This window comes from Schistocerca gregaria, chromosome 8 (assembly GCF_023897955.1).
Source record: "Schistocerca gregaria isolate iqSchGreg1 chromosome 8, iqSchGreg1.2, whole genome shotgun sequence".
Lineage (NCBI taxonomy): Eukaryota > Metazoa > Arthropoda > Insecta > Orthoptera > Acrididae > Schistocerca > Schistocerca gregaria.
Window position 1 is genome coordinate 323,640,131 of NC_064927.1, and position 22,771 is coordinate 323,662,901.

General features: G+C 42.5%; 1 protein-coding gene across 1 annotated transcript in view; it reads right to left on the reverse strand.

Annotated features, from left to right (window-relative positions):
- The window catches only part of LOC126284947 (probable ribosome production factor 1), a 45,559-nt gene that overhangs the window by 11,705 nt on the left and 11,083 nt on the right, over positions 1-22,771 (reverse strand). Inside the window, exon 3 of the mRNA XM_049984222.1 lies at positions 6,856-7,021. Within this exon, the coding sequence (XP_049840179.1) occupies positions 6,856-7,021 (166 nt within the window). The remainder of the gene's footprint in view (positions 1-6,855; positions 7,022-22,771) is intronic.

Below are 22,771 nucleotides of genomic sequence, written 5' to 3' on the forward strand. Positions count from 1 at the left end.
CTTCCAATTTAATTTCTCTATAAAATTGTAAGGAATGGAAGTGGCCCAGAAGCAAGTTTTGAGCTGGTGTGTAAAGTACACTCAAGCAGAATTGATGGTATGGCACTTCTTACTGAAGCCATTGTCCTACCACAAGTCATGGGCGGGCGCACACGTGATCACTCACTCACCAGAACTGATAAATTATCATTGTAACAGCAGAATTAGATTAATTAGAAATTAAAAAGCCCTTACAGCTAGAAATGATATTAATTAATTTTGAGAATGTTTTTACTGGAGGTTTTGTGTGCATTGCAAGGGCAGACAAGAGAAGCCAAAGAGGCAGTACTGATCCTCTCAAATGAGATATTGTCCATAAGTTTGGTCGGTCATAATTGCCATTAAGCCAGAAGTTGGTAATTTTTAATCAACATCGCATTTTCAATTGTAAGAGAGCCTTTCATGCGAAGTTTGAAAGGTCCTCTGCACTTGAATATACCAGAGACGTGCCAGAGAAGCAGTTCTGGCTGTAAGAAGTCAGTGTTTGGTAACCCATCACAACTAAGGCTGGTATTACACTATCACATTTCTTTGTCAAAGTTGATATGTGAAATATTTGTCAGAGAAATTTGATGGTGTAATAGGGAACTTTGTCAAATCTCACCTGTCATCAAATAAATATTATCAAATCTAGGGCCTCGCTGTAGATATGACCATAAAAGTAGCTTGTCTTTTGTTCACTGCAATGTGAAATGTTACCACTTGGAGTGCTAGCTTCGCTGCAGTTTTCTGTCACCAGTAGTGTGTTTGTAAAGATGGTTGCAAAGTTTAATTCGTGTGTGCTGTCAACTACAAAATTAATAGAAATGTATGAAGCTGATGAGGCGCTTTACAATGTGAGGCACCCTGAGAACAAAATCTTTGTCAAAGATATATGATAGTGAAATACCGGCCTAAGCAACCTGCCCAAAAATGTTAACATGAGCACAGTTAGGTTGACTATGAAAGATACTGCCCTCTGAGCTGCCTTATTCTTTGAAACCCAAATTGTTAAATAACCCCCATGGCAAAAGCTCTGCCTCACTGAAACATGAGTTTTCTCCTATCAAGATACATTTTTCGAGCTGGTTCAATCAGTTTCCAGGTACCACATATTCCTACCTTTTAAAAGCTATGTTGAGGCAGTTTAACTATGTGCTGCAGGCACCACAAGGTTTGATAAAAGACTGTCAGTCAGTTAAAGAAAAAGGTAATGCTCTTGATGCTCACTAGTTATGATGATCAGATCAAATGGAATTACAATGCCAACTTGAAATTACAATCACACTTGGTCCACTGATGCATCCACACCACTGCTAAATTAATCTGCCACCATGTGCCATCATTAGCACGTCTCTAATGTACATCTTCTCAATTCCACATTTTATTCCTTTATTCCCTGTCCTCTGTTTACTTACATAGCCTCAATTGACTGAGCACTGTCTACTGGCCCAGTAATAATTTTCACGTATCCAGGCACTTTTGGCACCTCTTTCTGTGCCTTTTTACCCTTTTCAAACTGAGTTTCATTGTTAAAAGTTTGAAGGAATGCAGATATTTAATTAAGTCTGTGATTGACTTTTATGTAAGCAGAGTTGTGCTATTCCCTCCGTCCATAGTCTATACATTGTGATTCTCAAGACAATTATAAAATTAGCACATCACAAATCACATGTAAAAACAAAGAATACCCTCCAAACTCATGCACATGCCCAAAAATCATACTGTCAGATCTTGACCTTTCAAACCAAAGGGAAAAACCAGTGGAAAGAATTAAAATAAATCACAGATAGCTGGGGCTGGCTGATTACTGGAATAAAAGGGAAAATGCACTGTGTTAAAATTCAGCGTACAGTGGTTAGCACACCACAGACACCCCAAACCACAGAATTATCTCACTGGAGGAAGAAGCCATACTTTAAGGGACAGTGCCCAATTCAGAAGTGGTTCAGGGCCACTTCATCCCATGAGTTATTGTCATGAGAAAAGCACAGCCACATAGTTGGCTTCACCACCTGCTGTCCTTCACTAGCAACCACTCCTTCTCACAATTGCACAGATTTCCAACTCACAGAGAAACAACAGCATGCAGAGAAGGACACACTGTTTAAAATCTTGTTCCCTGCAGGCCTCCTTGGTGGCATTTTCTGCTTTTTCATTTCCTCAAATTCTCACTTGCCCAAGTACCCAGTGCAATGACATCTGCTTCACCAGCTGCTGTAAGACATGCAGATGGTTGTGTATTAACAAGGCGACATTCCATTGAGGGTACATGTGCTGCAACAACTGTAGTGCAGTAAGGGAATCAGATCAGAGGAAAATCCATTTGCCTTGAAAATGCCTTATCTGCTCTGGTGTCTTCAGGATCACATGGAGCTCTGCAGTAAATACATTGCATTCACAAGGAAGGCAGGTCCTAAAGCTAATCTCAGGGAACATTACTGAACAGCCAAGTAAGTCCCCTCATATGGAGCCATCAATGTAAAGAACTTTACAAGATGCCAATTCAAAATGATAAAAAAAAAAAACAGAGATTCAAGTGTAAAATCTGAAGTGCAGTCTTTCTTTTAATGCGTAAGTCTAAAATAGTCTGTGCCTCTCTAGAACCTGGACAGAAAACATTAAAACCAGCTGCACCCATCCCCGAAAGGCAACCCTTTGTGTGAATCCCATAAGGCCTCTTATCACTCATCGATTATGAAAAAGCCTGGTGGCCAGGCAACAGTGTGGTATGACACTGTGTATAACATAGTGTTTCATAGGTCTGTCGCACTCTGAGAAGTCCTCACCATGTGTGGGGTGGTGACTCACTAGCCTGAACACCAAGGCACAGTATGCTACTGGTACTAAAAGTTCCAATGGCGAACTGAATTCTTTTATCATGCACCATGTCCAATAATTTAAATAAGATAGTGATGCAGATCTGTACATCATGTACCCATCATCAAGACGAGATCACATGAAGGCCCCTTAATACTGGAGCAGACAATTTAGAACTGCCACCCCTGAATAGTGTTGGAGACATTTTTAAAAGATTGACTGCTTTTAGGGACACTCTTTTCAGATCCCTAAGGTGTGTCTTTAAAATTAAGAACTGCCCTCACCTGGAACTCAGTCAAGTTTAAAACTTAACGTAACTGGGTAAGAAGAGCACATCAAAGACTTCTTGATGGAGAAATTAAGACCTCTGTTCTCCTTAGATTACTCCCACCATCGAATAGTTAGTTGCAAGTGGCAAGTAGTTGTTGCAAGGCACAAGGAGGAACAAAGGACAGAGACACTGTTCGAGTTTGGGAGCTACACCAAGTGAGCTGAGGCATGACTGGAATTTGGATTGAGGTGGGAGACGTGCTAGAGCTTTCTGTGCAGTTGTGCAAACCCATTGTGCCAGCATGGTGTAGGGATCGGCACATATGCTTATTAAGCACAGACTTGGGTTCAAATACCGGCCTTTGTACAAAGTTTCATTCACTGCTTCAGTCTGCATATGTTCTCCCGATCAAAGAAATCAGAGAGGATGTCACTGACTTATTTATCTAAAATAGCTCAGTGAGAGGAAGAAACTTATACAGATGGGAAGACCTCATCAAAAACTGCATTCATTGAGCTGTCCGAGTATAATATGCCTCCAAGTCGTACTGGAGGCCTTCTGGATTCCAAAAACTGTATCCAGTACCTAACAACAGTGCAGGTATGCTTGCCGTATAGCCACTTCCTTGATGGGCAGGTGGAGTGATATCTCTTGACCGCACATTGAAAACAACTATTGAAAATAACTAGAGAGCTACCTGATTTTAAGGTCCAGACAAGGCGATGTTTGACCATCTGGTCCAAGGTCTTTTCCATACAGTGAGGGGAACATTACAAAAATTATGCCGGTATGTGTGGTCCATCCAAAGTTTTAAAAGTGGAATTTAAACTGCTCTCACCATATGTCAGAAAAGGGTCCTGCTATCCAAATAAGGTTAAAAATGTTGAGGGTTTCTTTGCTCTGCCCTGTGACATGTTGTCACATACTATATTGGACCCTATCTTCAGTAGGTGATGTTTCATGAGCTACAAATAATGCAGAATCCAGCTCCCACAGGGAGCTGTTGCATTAATCAGTCCTGAAACTGGTACCAACTGCCACTCTCAGTGCACACCTTGTAGGTAACAGAAAGCTGAATCCTGACTGTCAGTGGCGGTAAATGTGGCAAAACAGGCTGTCATTGTCTGCGCAATGTCTTGCTTGTTGATTGAGACTACCATGTTTCATTACAGCAGTCACTGTGGTCTCCCTCTTTTCCCACAAATCCTCCTTATGGTCTCCCCTATGGCTGAACAGTCACTGGGACAGTTTGTGGTGGGCAGACACTGTTGCCACAACCTCTTTTTGCTTTTTCTAATAGTCTGGCACCATTTTGCACTGACTACTCAATATGCTGTACGACTCTCTGGATTTGGCCGGCACTGAATCTACATAGAGCTTCCCACCTGCTCTTGAATACAGACTGGCATTTGTTGTTCCACCAAAGGACAGCTGTCCTTTCCGAATAGAATACCGAGTGATCTACAGCAGTGAATGAACCTGTTGCAGTGCTGAAGTGTGTGCTCTGCTCCGTGTTTAACAAACGCACAAAACGTCATGAGAAGGTTAGCTCCCAGTTGCTTTAGCCCTGGGGCAGGTGGCTGCAGAGCCCAAAGCACATTGTGTACATTAACCCTTCAAATGTCAAGTTATCTATCTTACATCCACACACTCCCCGCATGCAAATTCGTCAATACTTCGTTTAGTTTCAACTACCTTACAAATTCGCTGTTAGATGATGCTAATGACTTCATACCACACTCTTGTGTTGTGTTTTGTACTTACAAAGATGCCAAGAACCAAGAACATAAGAATGAAATTGCAAGATATGCCTTAGGATACTGTGTTGTTCAGAAGTTATGGTGTTTATATTTACATCACTATTTTGTTTACATAATTGTCTGCACAAAGGTTATCATAGACAATATTTTTAGTCTGTATGACTTGTAAACAGCCTTTTCAAATTAGGTGCCTACATTACTGGCACTGTACGGAATAGCACAAAATTTTTACCAGGCCAATATAAAAGGAAATTTAGAGCTAAGAAAAAGATGAATAGTAGGTCAGGTTCGGTACTAGCTTTTGCATACTGAGAGTAAAAACGGCAGCCAACTCCTGTCTTTTTATTGGCTACTGAAGCTGGTGTTGGTGATTTCCAAGTCCAACAAAAAAAATAGGAATGAAACCAGAAATAATACACCAATACAACCAGTATATGTGTGGAGTATACATATCTAACATGATGATGTACACCAATTTGCAGGAGAGGAGAATTCTCCACTACTGGAAGAAGGCAGCATTCAACATAATGTCAAGACTAGTGTTGAACTCAGACATATTGTACAATGAACGCAATTAAAGAAAGAAAAACTGATGCCACCTACCTATTTATTGTAATGGTAACTGAAACTTTGTCAACTGAATAGTTACAAGAAAAAAATACAAATGATAATACTAGTTTGACGATAACTGGATCGTTTGCGCTTTTGGTTGTTAAAACATTATTTATTGTGATTGCAGTTTCAACATGTTGTCATTTTCAAGCACTGTTGGATGCTGTAGACCATTCAGTAATATACAGCTGGCTATGCTGTGTAAGAGCATTTGTATGACGTATTGTAAATTTATGAGTTGTTGTATATAACATATACGTTATAAAGCTGGTGAAATTGTGAGGTAAAGGCTGAAGTTAAAAAACTACTAGAGTTCTCCATGACACGTTTATATCTACTGAGGTAAGCATGATGCACAATACAATTCTATGTGCATCTAGCATGTTTGTATTTCCATTAATGAGACAGTCGAACTGATCAGAGGATGTCCAAAACCAGTACTGGTTAACAATATAAAATATCTATTAGCATGTGTCTTCTTAATGTACATAGCTGAAATCTAGACAGAAGAAGGCTAACGCACCCCACACCATCAGTACCTGGGATGAAATCATAAAAACTTTCTTTGCTTAGCACCATCTCTGGACATACCATAACAGAATGTCAGCAATTACAGTGCTAGAGCAATGCACCTGTAATATGCTTGCTGACAGGAGGATCACAAAGGAGGCCCCCCATTTGGACAGGGTGACAAGGCAACATTACAGACATTGGACTATATGGACCGAGTGTGATACAAAGTCCTGTCAAGCAATCTATATTTAGGTTAAACACACTTCTTCAGTAAAGCCACCGCTCATCCTTTTATCTATCCTAATTCAATATAGGTAGTTTCTGTCTCTGTTGACTTCAATGAGTTTTATGTTCTTTTAAATGGGCTGAGAATAGGTGTCAGAACAATCAGACAGTCTTGCAGAATCAGGATACTTTTAAAGAGTGTGAAGAGAGAGACAAATGGAGTGATTCCTATCCTATCATCTACAATGTACAAAGTTATGCAGTTAAAAGGAACTACTCATGATCAGAGAGAATGCAGTTGCACTTGTTTGATTCCCTGTGCTTTGCGTTCCCATTTACCAGATTTGAAATATTTATTATTTCATTTGTAATTTGTTACCTTTTGTATTATTTGGAAATTCTGCTTCAGTTCTCACTCTCTGTCACTGGATTTTGATGTACAGTTTCTGATGCTGACACTGAGCAGTAAGAAGAACCAACTATCAAAGGAAACACAAAGAGAGGGAATCTCATGACAGACAAAATTTTCAGAAGTGGCTTCTGTGCAAATGCAACACAGTTCTCTTTCCTATTCACAATTGAAGCAAAATTTTGCACAGTTTGATGTGTTAGAATCATATTACAATTACAACTCACCGCATTAGGTATGCAGCGACACAGTTCACGTCCAAACACACGGGTTCGTGTTAGTGGATTATCAGAGAATGTGATGAGAACTTTTGGTTCATATTCACGTTGGAAGTAGGTGGAGAACTCATCTAATCTTGCATCAGCTTCCAACTCTTCATCTTCTTCACCGGGTCTGGAAAATAGCAGATGTGACAAAACTTATCATCTGCCCTGGCGACATATGAAAGATATGAGTTGTGTTATATTGTCGCAGAAGAAGCTGAGTAGCACTGTGGCGTAGTGGCTATGATACTAAACTGTTATATGGAGGGTTGTGAGTTCAAAACTCATGTGGACTGTACACTTTTAATATTTATATTCATTTTGAGTACATTCTAGAAGTATCCAAAAATATCAAGAATCATTGTACTGGAATATTCTATAGCTGTATATTTACTGTATGTGTTCTGGCCAGAGGCAGTTCGCTCCACGCTCTTGTGTGTGTAAATGCTGAATAAACCTTCATTAAGTGAAGTTAGTGTTCAACATTCATCTAATTACTCCTTCTACACGACATTACTCTGGTGGAGACGCTGGGTATTGGAACTTATGATAGCGCACATTATTGACAACACAGTGGCTCCCATCAGGTCACATCAGAGCCACCGTTTATGTGGAGAGAAACCCGAGTTTGAGCCATATTCAACAGATTGCAATCTATCGGAGACAGAAGAAGAAGAGGACATTACGATGACAGCAACTGTGTGCCACCACATGAGACATCCTTCCAGCGTTCTCTGGTGACGATGACCAAGATCCAAACAAGTGGCTGAAGGTATATGAGCGTATAGCAAAATTTAACAAATGGTATGACACCATGTGTTTGGCTAACATTTTTCTACTTAGAGGGCACTGCCAAGTAATGGTATGAGAACAACGACGAGAAGTTCACAAGCTGGGAAGTATTCCAGGTGGAATTGCGCAAGTATTTTGGCGACGCACAACGATGGAGGTGCAAGGCTGAGGATGAATTAAAGTGCAGGCTACAGCGTCCAGGAGAAACTAAGGCATCCTACATTCAAGATGTCATGGAGCTGTGTAAAATAGTGGATCCTAGAATGAAGGAGGAAGATAACGTTGTACATCTCATGAAGGGTGTTGCTGAGGACATGTATCAAGCCCCACTCCTGAAGGAGGTTTCGACAGTAGACGACTTCATAAAATGGTGCCAGTATATCGAGAAAATGCATCAAAAAAGAATAACACGCAAGGAGTTTGAACGGCTCGTAAATGTTGTATTGATGTCTATGATGGAGGAAGCAACTGATTTCCGAGTATTCTTCGTCAGATAGTGAGAAAGGATGTACAGAAGGCTTTTGGATGGCACGGCGAGTGAAAAACCGAGATGCTTCAAGAGGTCGTAAGGAAGGAAGTGGAACAGACATTGAACCCAATCTCTCGTCCTTCATTTCCCTTTAAAACGGTGAAAAAGTTGAGACCCAGGTAGAGATACATTCCTACAATGCCACATGAGGAACCTGTTTGGGCACCAAGGAAGACTGACACCTGGAGGACCCAGGATAACCAACCAGTATGTTTCCACTGTGCACGACCGGGACATGTGGTGCGCTATTGTCAAGAAGGGCGGCAGATATCTGATGATGCCCACACCAGAAGACAGCGACCGATCTTAGCCAACGCCAACTCCGGGACGACGAAGATGAACAAGATAAGGGTGCAGGATAACGTAGGTCACCATCGCCGCAAGCTAGCTGCTGGAGAGGATGCTCCCCAACACGCCAATCTAGTTCTCCATTGCTGTTTAGAAGCTCCAGCCAATCACCTAGCCGCCACAACCTGGGGAACTAAAGGGTGCAACCTTCCTTGGAGGTAAGGCCGCCAAAGAGAAAAATCCTCTGCCATCGATCACTACAAGAATGATAGGAAACTACGTCAATATCTTCATGGATGGCCGACCAGCCCAACCTCTTGTGGACTCTGGAGCATTATATTCAGTCATTCCGAAGAAGTACTGTCACCAATTGCAGAAAACCGTATTCATTGACAATATAACATCTCTGCTGAAGGTGGCTAATGGGAAATATGTAAAACCAACAAGAAGATCTGTCATTCGTCCAAGTATAAGTGGCCATACACAGCCCTTAGAATTCATCGTCTTACAAGAGTAGTCATGACATCATTCTCGGATGGGACTTTTTGAAAGTTTCTCAGGCAATTACAGATTGTGGTCACTCGAAGATTATGCTAGACAAGGTGAGATACTGTGGACAGAAAGATGCGCATCCAAGTGTGTGGAGACTACGTGTGCTGGGTGAAGTGATCATTACTGCCGTCAGCGATAGCAAGGTAACAGTCAAGCATCACGCCATGGATCAACTTATGGATTTTGTTGTGAAATGTGTGAAAAGCATACCACTGAAGAATAACTTGGTCATCCCAGCGTCTGTCGTCTCGTTTAAGAATGGATTTGAAGAATTCTGCATAGTTAACTGTTTCCGAGAACCGCAGGTCCTTCCAAGACGCATGTGCATGGCAAAAGCTGAGCCGTTAAGTGAAGAACAGCTAAGCATCATAGTAACCTCCCATGCTGGGTCTGTGGGTGAAATTAGTGCTACCACTATGAGACGAGATCTTCTAGCTCGACTATCACCAGATCTCACTAAGGAACAACAGAAGAAGCTACTTGCCATTCTTCAAGAGTTCTCTTAATGCTTCAATCCACAGGTGAAGAGCAAATTAGACAGATCAATGGTGAAGCACTGGATTACCACTGGAGTCCATCAGCCAATAAGCCAGAGAGGATTCCGTGTGTCAGCAACAAACATCAAATAATTTGCGACGAGGTAAAGAAAATGATGAAGAATGACATCATTCAACCTTCGCAGAGCCCATGGTCATCACCAGTGGTCCTCGTCAGGAAGTAGGCCGGCAGTTGGCGCTTTTGTGTTGATTACAGGAAGCTTAATAAGATAACTGAAAAGGACGTTTACCCTCTTCCACGAATTGATGATACACTAGATTGTCTGAAGGGGGCTAAGTTTCTCTCAACCATGGACATGTACTCGGGATACTTGCAAATCGAAGTAGATGAGGCTGATTGTGAGAAAACTGCATTCATCACCCCTGAGGGCCTGTACGAGTTTAAGGTAATGCCGTTTGGTTTGTGTAATTCACCAGCAACTTTTGAATGGATGATGGATAATCTTCTATGTCACCTGAAGTGGACAATGTGTCTTTGTTATTTAGATGACATTATAGTGTTCTCAGAGACATTTGATGAACATATAAAAAGACTGAGGGCCGTTCTTAAGTATCTCCAACAAGGCGGACTGAAACTTAATCCAAGAAAAGTGCCTCTTCGGAGCAAAAGAAATCAAAATACTTTGACAGCTTGTATCAAAAGAAGGTTTTTTTGTTATGGTCTTAGGGCACAAAACTGCTATGGTCATTAGCGCCCAGGCCTGTGACTTAGGAAAAGGTAAAAAAACAAAACTGGAAACCAGCAGCAATGGGAGCAAAACTCAAAAAATTGGAGAAACTAAAAGCAGAAGGAAAGCTTAAAAAACCACTATAGAAGGGGGTTGGTTGTCCCCAAAAAGAGATTCAAATGACTGACGTCATCTCACTGGCATTAATAAACTCAAGAACGCGATCGGCTGAGCACGTGTCATCTGCTAAAATGGAAGATGTATCAGGCGATAGCTGTACACGGGCGTGTAACAGAGTAAAATAGGGGCACTCAAGTAAAAGGTGTCTTACCGTCCACAGCTGAGAGCACTGGGGACGGAGTGGGGGACGATTGCCACTTAAAAGATGTCGATGGCTAAAAAGACAGTGCCCTATCTGGAGTCTAGTTAACATTACCTCCTCCCGACGACATGTTCAGAAGGAAGAGGTCCAAGCACAGGGAAGAGCTTTCACGTCCCGCAATTTATTATTGGCAAGTGTCAACCAACGTGCGTGCCATAAAAGAAAAACACGATGACGTAAAACACTCCGTAGATCAGCAAAGGGAATCGTGCCAATAGCTGGCCGAAGAAGAGAGACTGCAGCCTTGGCTGCAATATCAGCCGCTTCATTTCCACAAATACCAACGTGTCCTGGGATCCAGAGGAACGCCACAGAGACGCCTCCCAAGTGTAGCAAGTGTAGGCAGTCCTGAATCCGGTGGACCAGACGGTGGACATGGTAGAGAGCTTGGAGAATGAGGAGAGAGCTGAGAGAATCTGAACAGATAACATACTGTATCCGCTGATGGCGACAGATGTATTGGACAGCCTGGAGAGTAGCATAAAGCTCCGCAGTATAAACTGAACACTGGTCGGGAAGCCGAAATCGATTTGGGGTGTCGCCAACAATATAGGCACTCCCTACACCAAACGATGTTTTTGAGCCATCAGTGTAAATAAATGTGGCTTCCTTCATTTGTGCACATAGAGCAGCAAATGCCCGACGATAAACAAGTGAAAAAGGTACCATTCCTTGGGAAACTGACAAAGGTCACGGAGCAGGCAGGTCTGGGGACGGAGCCGAGGCGGTGCTGTACCCCATGTTGTCAAGAAAGTTTTAGGAAAGCGGAAGAAAAGAGAATGGAGCAGTTGACGGAAGCAGACTCCCGGTGGTAGTATGGAGGAAGGGCGGCCTGCATACCCTAAATCCAAGGAGGTGTTGAAAAAAATGTTGTGGGCCGGATTAGCGGGCATGGAAGAGAGGTGGCTAGCATAACGACTCAGGACAGTTCACCGATTGGACAGCGGAGGTTCAGCAGTCTCAGCATAAAGGCTTTCCACAGGCTGGTGTAAAAAGCTCCAGACACTAAAAGTAATCCACGGTGATGGATAGAGTCGAGATGTCTAAGAATAGACGGCCGAGCAGAGGAGTAAACTATACTTCCATAGTCCAATTTTGAGCGCATTAAGGCGCAATAGAGGCGGAGAAGGACCACTCGGTCCGCTCCCCAGGAGGTACCATTCAGGACACAGAGGGTGTTGAGGGATCGCAGACAGCGAGCCGAAAGATAGGAAATGTGGGAGGACCAGCATAGTTTTCTGTCAAACATAAGACCCAAGAATTTAGCGACGTCCGAAAACAGAAGGTTGACAGGTCCTAGATGTAAGGAAGGTGGAAGAAACTCCAAAAATTAACACAAACTGTCTTGCTGGGAGAAAAGCGGAAGCCTGTTTTGATACTCCAAGAGTGGAGGCGATCAAGACATCCTTGAAGATGTCGTTCAAAAAGGCTGGTCCGTTGAGAGCTGTAGTAGATCGCAAAATCATCCAAAAAGAGGGAGCCCGTGACATCAGGAAGGAGACAATCCATAATTGGATTTATGGCAATGGCAAACAGTACAACACTCAGCACGGAGCCCTGGGGTACCCCGTTTTCTTGGGAGAAAGTACGGGAGAGAGTAGTGTTCACCTGCACTCTAAATGTGCGCTCTGCCATAAATTCGCGAAGAAAAAGGGGCAGCCGACCTCGAAAGCCCCAAGAGAACAGTGTGTGGAGGATGCCTGTCCTCCAACAGGTATCGTATGCTCTCTCCAGATCAAAAAATATTGCTACTGTTTGGCGTTTCCGGAGAAAATTGTTCATGATATAAGTGGAGAGAGCAACAAGATGGTCAACTGCAGAACGATGCTTTCGGAAACAGCATTGGGCGGGTGTTAAAAGACTGTGGGACTCCAGCCACCAAGCTAAACGGCAATTCACCATACACTCCAAAACCTTCCATACACTACTCGTGAGAGAAATGGGGCGATAGCTACAGGGGAGATGTTTGTCCTTTCCAGGTTTCGAAACAGGAACGACGATAGCTTCCCACCATCCTCTGGGAAAAGTACTGTTGGTCCAAATTCGATTGTAAGGCGAAGGAGGTAACGCAGACTATGGTATGATAAATGCAGCAACATTTGGATGTGGATACCATCCGGTCCTGGGGCGGAGGAGCGAGAAGAAGAGAGTGCATGTTGGAGTTCCCGCATGGAGAAAACAGTATTGTAGCTTTTGCAATTTTGAGAGGAGAAAGCAAGAGGTTGCACTTCCGCTGCACGTTTCTTCGGGAGAAACGCTGGCGGGTAATTTGAAGAGCTCAAAATCTCAGCAAAGTGTTGACCCAATGAGTTAGAAATTGCAACAGGGTCCACTAATGTATCATGCGCGGCAGTGAGCCCAGAGACCAGGGAGAAACTAGGCGCACCAGATAACCGTCGAATCCGACTCCAAACTTCCGAGGAGGGAGTGAAGGTGTTAAATGAGCTAGTAAAGAAGTCCCAGCTTGCCCTCTTGCTATCGCATATGACGTGACGGCATTGCGCACGGAACTGCTTATAGCGGATACAGTTGGCCAAAGTGGGATGGTGTCTGAAAACACGAAGAGCACGTCGCCGAAAAGTGACGGTCATCGAATGTCGATAGACGAAAAAAGTGTCCAATCGGCTTGGGCAAACTTCCAGCATATATGGCAGTTGCGGCTGCAATCTAAGGACACATGGAAAGTAGTCACTCGAGTGTGTATCAGCAAGGGCAAACCATTCGAAGCGCCGAACTAGCGGAACAGTACCTACCGAAAGGTCCAAATGAGAGAAATTTGTCCTGGAGGCAGACAAAAATGTAGGGTCCCCAGTGTTGAGGCAAACAAGATATGCTTGGTGGAAGACATCTATCAAAAGTGAGCCACGCAAACAAGGATGTGGTGATCCCCAAAGCAGGTGGCGGGCATTGAAGTCCCCAACCAGCAAATAGGGGGGTGGCAGCTGACCAAGAAGATGAAGGAGACCAGCTCGTGCCATTGGTGTGGACGATGGAATGTATACAGTACAAAGAGAGAAGTTGTATCCAGAAAGGGAAAGACTGGCAGCGACTGCTTGGAAGGAAGTGTTTAAGGGGATTTGGGGATAATGGAGAGTTTCATGGAGAAGAATCATGAGTCCTCCATGTGCTGGAGTGCCTTAAACAGAGGGGAGATCAAATTGGACTGACTGAAAATGGGAGGGAGGGAAACAAAGCGGTCGTGGGGACACAGCTCTGCTTCCTGAAGTCGGAAGATGACCAGCGAGTAGGATCATAAGAGGATCGACAATTCATCCTGATTGGCTCGAATGCCGCGGATATTCCAATGGATAATGGACATAGGGTGGACAGAAAATGGAAGAATGTGACCAAGGTTGCCGTCAACGACTGCTCAGAGCTTGCGACCGACAGCGTGGAACGGCATTCAGCCAAAGGCAGAAGATTCTGATCCATAGGTTGTTCAGGAGCAGCTCCTGCCAGCAGCGATCGGCCGGTTGATCGGCCGCCAGCAGTGCGCCTTGGCGACCCTGAAGACGGCCAAGGGTGGCTACCGCCAGGTGGTGCTGTAGATGAGACACGCCGTGGCAGAGGAGGAGAGGAACTGGGCTTCTTATTAGCCTTCTTGGAAACAGGATGTTTAGATGAAGGAGGAACCGACGGTTGTGGAGTTGGGGTATGTAAAAAATCTTCACGAGTAGGCTCTTTTTTGGAAGTCCGGGTGTCTCACTTTGGGGCTCGAGATTTAGCACAACCCGATGAAGGGTGGTGAGCCCTAGAGTGAGTAGGCGAACAGGCGAAAGTGGGGAGGTTGAACAGGCGATATTTGCGCTGGCTGATATGATGACCATGGCACTAAACGTGAGATCATGAGTCTGCGTGGCTGCCTCATTTGTTGGCCGAGGAGAGGCAAGGACAGTGCTGTATTTACCTGTCTGAGACACAGTGGGCTTTCGACTGGTGAATAATTTTTGAGCAGCAAAGGTCGACACCTTTTCCTTCACTCTGGTTTCCTGAATGAGCTTTTCATCTTTAAAAATGTGGCAATCTCTAGAGGAAGCAACATGTTCACCCATACAATTGATGCAACGAGGGGATGGAGGTGGACAAGCACCCTCATGGGCATCCTTGTCACACTTAACACATTTGACGGGATTGGAACAGGACTAGCTGGTATGATTGAACCACTGACACCGATAGCAACACGTAGGGTTTGGGATGTAAGGGTGAATGTAAATTCTCTCATAACCCACTTTTATGTTCGATGGGAGATGAACTCTGTCAAATGTCAAGAAGACAGTACGGGTTGAAACGATGTTCGTGTCAACCCTTTTCATGACTCGATGAACAGCCGTTACGCTCTGGTCAGACAGGTAGTGTTGAATTTCCTCGTTAGACAATCCGTCGTGGGAGCATGTATAAACGACCCCACGTGAGGAATTTAAAGTGCGGTGTGCTTCCATCCGCACAGGGAAGGTGTGTAGCAGTGGAGTACGCAGCAATTTTTGTGCCTGGAGGGCACTGACTGTTTCTAACAACAAGGTGCCATTTTGTAATCTGTAAGAAGACATTACAGGACCTGCAATTGCGTCGACACCTTTCTGAATAATTAAAGGGTTGACCATGCAGAAGTCGTGACCTTCGTCAGACCGAGAAACAACAAGGAACTGTGGCAACGATGGAAGAACTGTCTGTGGCTAAGACTCATTGAACTAACGCTTGTGAGCAGACATGGTAGAAGATGAGGAAAACATTGTGGAAGTATCCCCATGATTACCGGCGTCTCCGATGGCGCGCTCCTCCCTTGTGGGGGCCCTCTCTGAGGGCACTCCCGCCTTAGGTGATTGTTCACGCCACAGGTCACACCTCCCGAGAAACAGACGGAGGGACCAATCGGCAATTTCGGAAGGTATCAGCTCAGGTAATCACCCCTCCCTGGGCCTGGCTGTTACCAGGGGGTACGTACATGTCGTACCTGTCTACCCGGGGGTGGGAATTACGCGGTACCCCGTCACCAATTACGCATGAAAATGTATAGGTCGGCCTTCAGACACGCACAGGGAGGAAAAAAGAGTAAAAGGAAAAACAAAGAAAGGGAAAGGAAAGAAGAGAGGTCTCAAACGCCGCAGCAGAGAAAAGGGTTAAAGAGAAGAGGTAAGGACAAAGGAAGAATGAAGACTTGCAAGAAGAGAAAGGGAAGAATGTGTTACAATTTCGAGCGTCCGTCTCTGGACGCAGGCACAAAACATACTCCCAGAGGGGGAGAAAGGGAAGGAAAGAGGTGGTGGGGGGGGGGGGGGAGAGGGGGGAAGAGGTGGGAAGAGGTTGGGGTGAGGGGAGAGGGGGGAAGATGGGTGATGGGGAGGATGCGGAAAAGGAAAGTATGCAGCCTGGAAAGGAAGGAGGGCCACATAAGCTCAGGGTCCCGTGCTCGCTACACCCGTATCCACAAAAGAGTTGTGTGGACCCCCGGGCAAAAGAATGTGTGTGGCTAGATCCATAAAAGGTGAGATATATAACAGAATTTCCTTTTCTTAACAGTATTCGAGATGTGAAAAGCTTCCTCAGATTATGTTCTTTGTTACCGTCGTTTTATCAAATACTTTTATATCCACACCAGGCTATTCCAAGAGTTGTTAAAAGCTGATGCTAAATTTATCTGGGGTGGTGCTCAACAAGATTTTTTCGATGTGCTGCGAAAAGCTCTTACTACTAACCCTGTACTTGGTCTGTATGATGAGACAGCACCTACAGAACTATACACAGATGCCAGTGGGTATAGGATCGGTGCTGTTCTGGTCCAAATTTCAGATGGAAATGAGAAGGTTACAGCCTATGCTTCTAGGACACTTACAAAAGCTGAGAGAAACCACTCAACTACAGAAAGAGAATGTCTTGCTGTGATCTGCGCCATATGCATATCTTACATGCTATGCCATTAAAAAAGCTGTGAAAACAGCCAAAGCATCCGAGGTAGTCAAATTAATTGCGAAAGACACTGTATTAAAACACAGTGCCCCAAGGTCATTAATTACGGATCGAGGGAAAGTTTTTCCAATCGAATCTTGTGACAGAGATAAACTGTTGGTACAACATTACTCATCACATGATGACTGCCTACCACCCGCAAACTAACAGGCTTACTGAACGCCTTAATAAGACCTTGGCCGACATGCTACCAATGTTCGTCAATGTTAAGCAGAGCAAGTGGGATGAGGTGCTACCTTTCGTGATCTTTGCCTACAACTCCACCAAACAAGACATCACAGGATTTGCGCCATTTTTCCTGGTGCATGGGCATGTGGCGACTACAACGATGGACACTGTGTTTCTGTTACATCCTGATGACGTGGACAACGTCTACATCAGCCAGGTGTTAACCAGAGCTGAGGAAGCTCAGCAGTTAGCCCGACTCCGCACGCTGCAGGCTCATGAAAGCGATCGCCTAAGGTGTGACGCGAGTCACCACCCTGTTGTCTACCAGCCTGGTGACCTTGTCTGGATCTTCACTCCTGTTCGTAAGGTTGATCTCTCTGAGAAGCTCCTCAGGCACTACTTTGGACCTTATAATGTTGTAAGACAGTTGTCTGATGTTACTTATGAAGTTGAAGATTTCGACCCCGATGCAAGACAACAAAAGATCAGAGATACGGGCCATGTCCTTTGAATGAATCCCTACACGGTTTCCGCCACCCAGGCTAAATTCGAAGTTCCAAGGTCAGGGAACAAGCAGAAAGGTGATGAAGAGCTTAGTTGCAAAAGAAGTTCTAAGAAGATCACCACCAGGGCAATCACCAGTCATTGGAAGTCTGAGTATGCAGGACCAATGAGCCATTCCTGGACTAGGACGTAATAACAAGACACTGTTCTCTTAAGGAGGGAGCAATGTCACAGAAGAAGCTGAGTAGCACCATGGTGTAGTGGTTATGATACTGAACTGTTGCATGGTGGGTCACGAGTTCAAAACTCACATCGCCTGTACAATTTTAATTTCTATTTTCAGTTCGAGTAAATTCTAGAAGTATCCACAAACATCAACAATTGTTGTACTGGAATGTTCTGTAGCTGTATATATACTGTGTGTGTTCTGGCCGGGGGCAATTCGGTCCGCACTCTTGTATGTGTAAGTGCTGAATAAACCTTCGTTAAGTGAAGTTAGTGTTCGTCATTTATCTAGTTACACCATCTTCTACGTGACAATATGAAGATGAGTCAAATTCGAAAGAATAATAACTCAATTATATGACAGTTATTTTTTCTATGAAATCTTCATTCAGAAAGTTCTAGAAAGTCAGTATGATAAAAATCACAACTATTTAATAAAGTATAACATAATGTACAAAGCAACTTGTTGCAGACAAAAATGTGACTTAAAAGTTAAAACATGTGTAAAGATCAATAGTCGAAATCTTAAAAGTCATTTAGAATTTAATATTTAACATTGGAAGACTCTGTATTGTATGAAATTCTATGTAAAATACGTTCTATGCATAGTGTATTGTTGCACATAAATACGATTTGTACACGATTTTCTCTGCTGTAAATTACATAAAATGTTAATTATAACAATATTATGAGTACTATATATTGCCGAGCTATTATATAAGTGACTGTGGCTGTGTCTGCGAGGATGGCAGGAGGGCAGCAATGTTCGGTTGTTAGTTAGTTTCAATTAACTGTCAGTTACAATGAATAAACAAAGACAATTTATCAGTATATCTGTGTCAGAACTTTCCATTTCAAAAAGTAATCAAATGAGATTGGGACACACGACAAAATTCACTGACATAAGAATCACAGGTGGCACACAGGCATCCTAGGGCTTTAGTACAGCTCCCCACTGCAGTTTTAACTATGGTACCCTCCAGGCTGTTCCCGTTTCTTTCTCTCCATATGATTCATAGAAAGCATTTCTCCACTGCTCAGTGAGAAACCTTCAGCACTTTTGAACGATTCTCATCTTCATACTTCATCTCTCAGTAACATAAGCAAAACTGGTAAGATGCAGATATGAATGGTGATGTAGGTTAGTGTCCCAACTATCTCAGTCAGTAGCTGTTCACTCTGGTGTGTCCTCGTTTGTGAGTAACCAATGGAGGGCAAAAAAACAAATGTGTAATCTTTTAGAGCCTAAAATTTGGAAGTTTTACATGTAGTAGCATTGTAACACAATGGTTAGCATACCAGAGTGACACGCAAAAGTTTGTGGGTTTGGTTCTTGTTAGGTGCATAAATTTTATTTTTCAACCTTAAACTCCCCCCCCCGCCCCCCCCTTCATGAACCACGGACCTTCCCATTGGTGGGAAGGCTTGCATGCTTCAGCATTTACAGATAGCCATACTGTAGGTACAACCACAACGGAGGGGTATCTGTTGTGAGGCCAGACAAAAGTGTGGTTCCTGAAGTGGGGCACCAGCCTTTTCAGTAGTTGCAGAGGCAACAGCTTCGATGACTGACTGATCTGGCCTTGTAACAATAACCAAAACGGCCTTGCTGTGCTGGTACTGTGAAAGGCTGAAAGCAGAGAGAAACTACAGCCGTAATTTTTCCCCGAGAGCATGCAGCTTTACTGTATGGTCAAATGATGATGGTGTCCTCCTGGGTAAAGTATTCCAACGGTAAAATAGTCCCCCTTTTGGATCTCTGGGTGGGGACTACTCAGGAGGACGTCATTACCAGGAGAAAGAAAACTGGCATTCCACGAATTGGAGTGTGGAATGTCAGACCCCTTAATCATGCAGGTATGTTAAAAAATTTAAAAGGGGAAACGTATATGTTAAAGTTCAATGTAGTGGTAATTAGTAAAGTTTGGTGACAGGAGGAACACAACTTCTGGTCAGTTGAATATAGGGTTATAAAAACGAAATCTAATATGGGTAATGCAGGAGTAGGTTTAATAATAAATAAAAAAAGGCACAGATAAGCTACTACAAACAGCATAGTGAATGCATTACTGTAGCCAAGATAGACACAAAGGCGACACCTATCACAATATGTACTACTGTGATTTGTACAATTTATATGCCAACTAGCTCTGCAGATGAAGATATTGAAGAAATGTATGATAAAATAAAATGAAATATTCAGATAGTTAAGGGAGACAAAAATTTAATAGTCATGGGGGAGTGGAATTCGATAGTAGGGAAAGGAAGGGAAGTAAAAGTTATAGGTGAATACTGATCAGGGTTAAGGAATGAGAGAGGCAGTCACCTGGTAGAATTTTGCACAGAGCATAAATTAATCATAGTAACATTTGGTTTAAGAAACATGAAAAGAGGCTGTATATGTGGAAGAGGCCTCAAGCCACTGGAAGATTTCAGCTAGATTATATAACGGTAAGATAGAGATTTAGGAACCAGGTTTTAAATTTTAAGACATTTCCAGAGGCAGATGTGGGCTTTGACCACAACCTATTAGTTATGAACTGTAGATGAAAACTGAAGAAAGTCCAAAAAGGTAGATATTTAAGGAGATGGGACCTGGATAAACTGAAAGAACCAGAGGTTGTAGAGAATTTCAGGAAGAGCATTGGGGAACAATTGACAAATCCTGGTGAAAGAAATACAGTAGAAGAAGAATGGATAGCTTTGAGAGATGAAATAGTGAAGGCAGCAGAGGATCAAGTAGGTAAAAAGATGAGGGCTAGTAGAAGTCCTTAGGTAATGGAAGATATATTGAATTTAATTGCTGAAAGAATAAAATATAAAAATGAAGCAAATGAAGCAGGCAAAAAGGAATACAAACGTCTCAAAAATGAGATTGACATGAAGTGCAAAATGGCTAGGCAGGAATGGCTAGAGGACAAATGTAAGGATGTAGAAGCATATATTGCTAGGGGGTAAGATATATGCCACCTACAGCAAAATTAAAGAGACCTTTGCAGAAGAGAGAACCACCTATATCAATATCCAGAGCTCAGATGGAAAACCAGCCCTGAGCAAAGAAGGGAAAGTGGAAAGATGGAAGGAGCATATAGAGCCGGGGTAGGCAACCACAAAGCCTTCATGATCTACTATTCTGTACCAAAATATCAAAGTGATCTAGATTTAAAAATTCAATTGCTACATTTTTAATTTTTGGATACCAGTACTGTAAAACAACTATTTAAAATAAAAGTTTCAAATATTCACTATTTATTCGAAACATAAGAATTTTATATTTCATAATATTCTCAAGTATATTCTTACTTTAATAACACAAGAATGATTTTACATTTAATGTGAAATCTGAGTAGCTGTTTTGTCAACAATGTCCTTATTTGGTATATCACTTGTTACACTTAGTCGACTACACGAGTCCAGATGTTCATCAGTCAACCTTGTTCTGTGCTTATTTTTAATAAAATTCATATTTGAAAACTGTGATTCACACAGGTAGGCCTTTATTCTAAGAGCAGCATTAACTAAGATATGGAATTTCTCCTGAGGAATTAAGAGGCCAACAGGTTTTGGGTTCTGCAATACTTTTGAGAAATAGATCATTTTTAATGATATTATTGCACGACATTCACTATTGTAAGGTATCTCACTTTCTTCTATTTGTGTCTTCAGAGTTGGAAAATGTCTTAATTCACCCCTCTTAAGGCAATGCTCCCACAAAAAAATTTTCAGTATAATAATTTACTTCAGATATCATATCAGCAATATCTTTCTCATAGCCTTGAAATTTCAAATTCAGCTCATTAAGCTTTTCTGTTAGGTCAATTAAGAAAGCAAAATTCATAAGCCAGAGAGGATCTTCAATACAAGCTGACAGACTATTCTCATCTTGTTCTTGAAAAACAGATTGATAGCTGGTACAAGCTTGTGGAAATGTTGCAGCACTACTACTTTGCTGAACCAATGCACTTCAGTGTGGAGCAGTAAATCTCCATACTGTAGTTCTAGTTCATTTGCTAAATCTTTGAAAAGTCTTCTTTGAACAGAGTGAGACCTAATTTTGTTGACTATCTTTACAACAGTATTCACAGTTTCATTCAAATTTTAAAACTTTCCACGCAGAGACTGCTGGTGTAAAATACAATGATAAGTTAAAAACGGTGGAAAACTTTCATCTCTTTGGCACAAAGCAATAAAACCACTTTTAGAACCTTTCAAGGCTGGGGCTCTATCTGTGGTAATGCTTACAAGCTTGTAGATAGGTATTTTCTCTGACAGAATGAGTTGCTTCATGGCAAAAAATATCTTCTCCTCTTGTATGGCCTTTCAAAGAAATTACTTTCAAAAGTTCTTCCTTGACATTAAAGTTATTAAAAACCATCATTACAAAGAGTGGCAACTGAGCAGTACCTGTTGCATCAATGGACTCGTCTAACTGCATTGAAAAACAACAGCACTCATCCAAATGTGTTTTCAGTTGAGAGAAATCATCATTAGACATATTTTCAACTCTCTTTGTGACCATTCTTGATTAAAGTTGAAGGGATTCAATGGCAGCAACTATTTCAGACTTGCTCTTGAAATTATGAAACAACCCGTCGTCAGCTTCTCGAAATGGTTCTTTTATGAATTCACCACCTTCGAAGGGTTTCTTCCTTTTCACCAATACATTAGAAACACAATAGGAAGCAAGAGTGGCAGAAACACATTTGTCTGCTGGTTTCATGGACATGCTTTGTTGAACTCTTAATTGATTTTTAAGTTTCTTGATTTTCTCCTTCCTCAGTTCAGAGTTTATAGGAAACTCAGTGTTATCATGTGGGTGCACAGTTTTGAAATGTCTCTCAGCACTTGTCTTTTTCACAAATGCAATCTTAGTGTCACACAATAAACAAATGCATGTGCCATTTCTTTCTGTTATGAAAAATTTGTGTTCACATTCGGAATGAAAATGACAAATTTTATGTTTTTTTGATACATAACTCATTATGCGTGAAGTTGCTGCACTACTTGTACAGTCTCGAAAAGTGTCAATAAGGTATGCTACTACGCATGCTCAGTGCTGAGTACTAATGGCAAAAAAAAGTTCAACCTATGTCCTTTCTACACTTTATTACATCACAGAAGTTGGTAGTACATAGCACAAAACTCACCACCTTCTCCTGACACGTATCAAACACATTTCACAAAGATGAGTGAAACAGTGCAGTGGCAAAAATTTTAGGGTTTCAAGGTAGATGTTGGTACCAGTTCTATG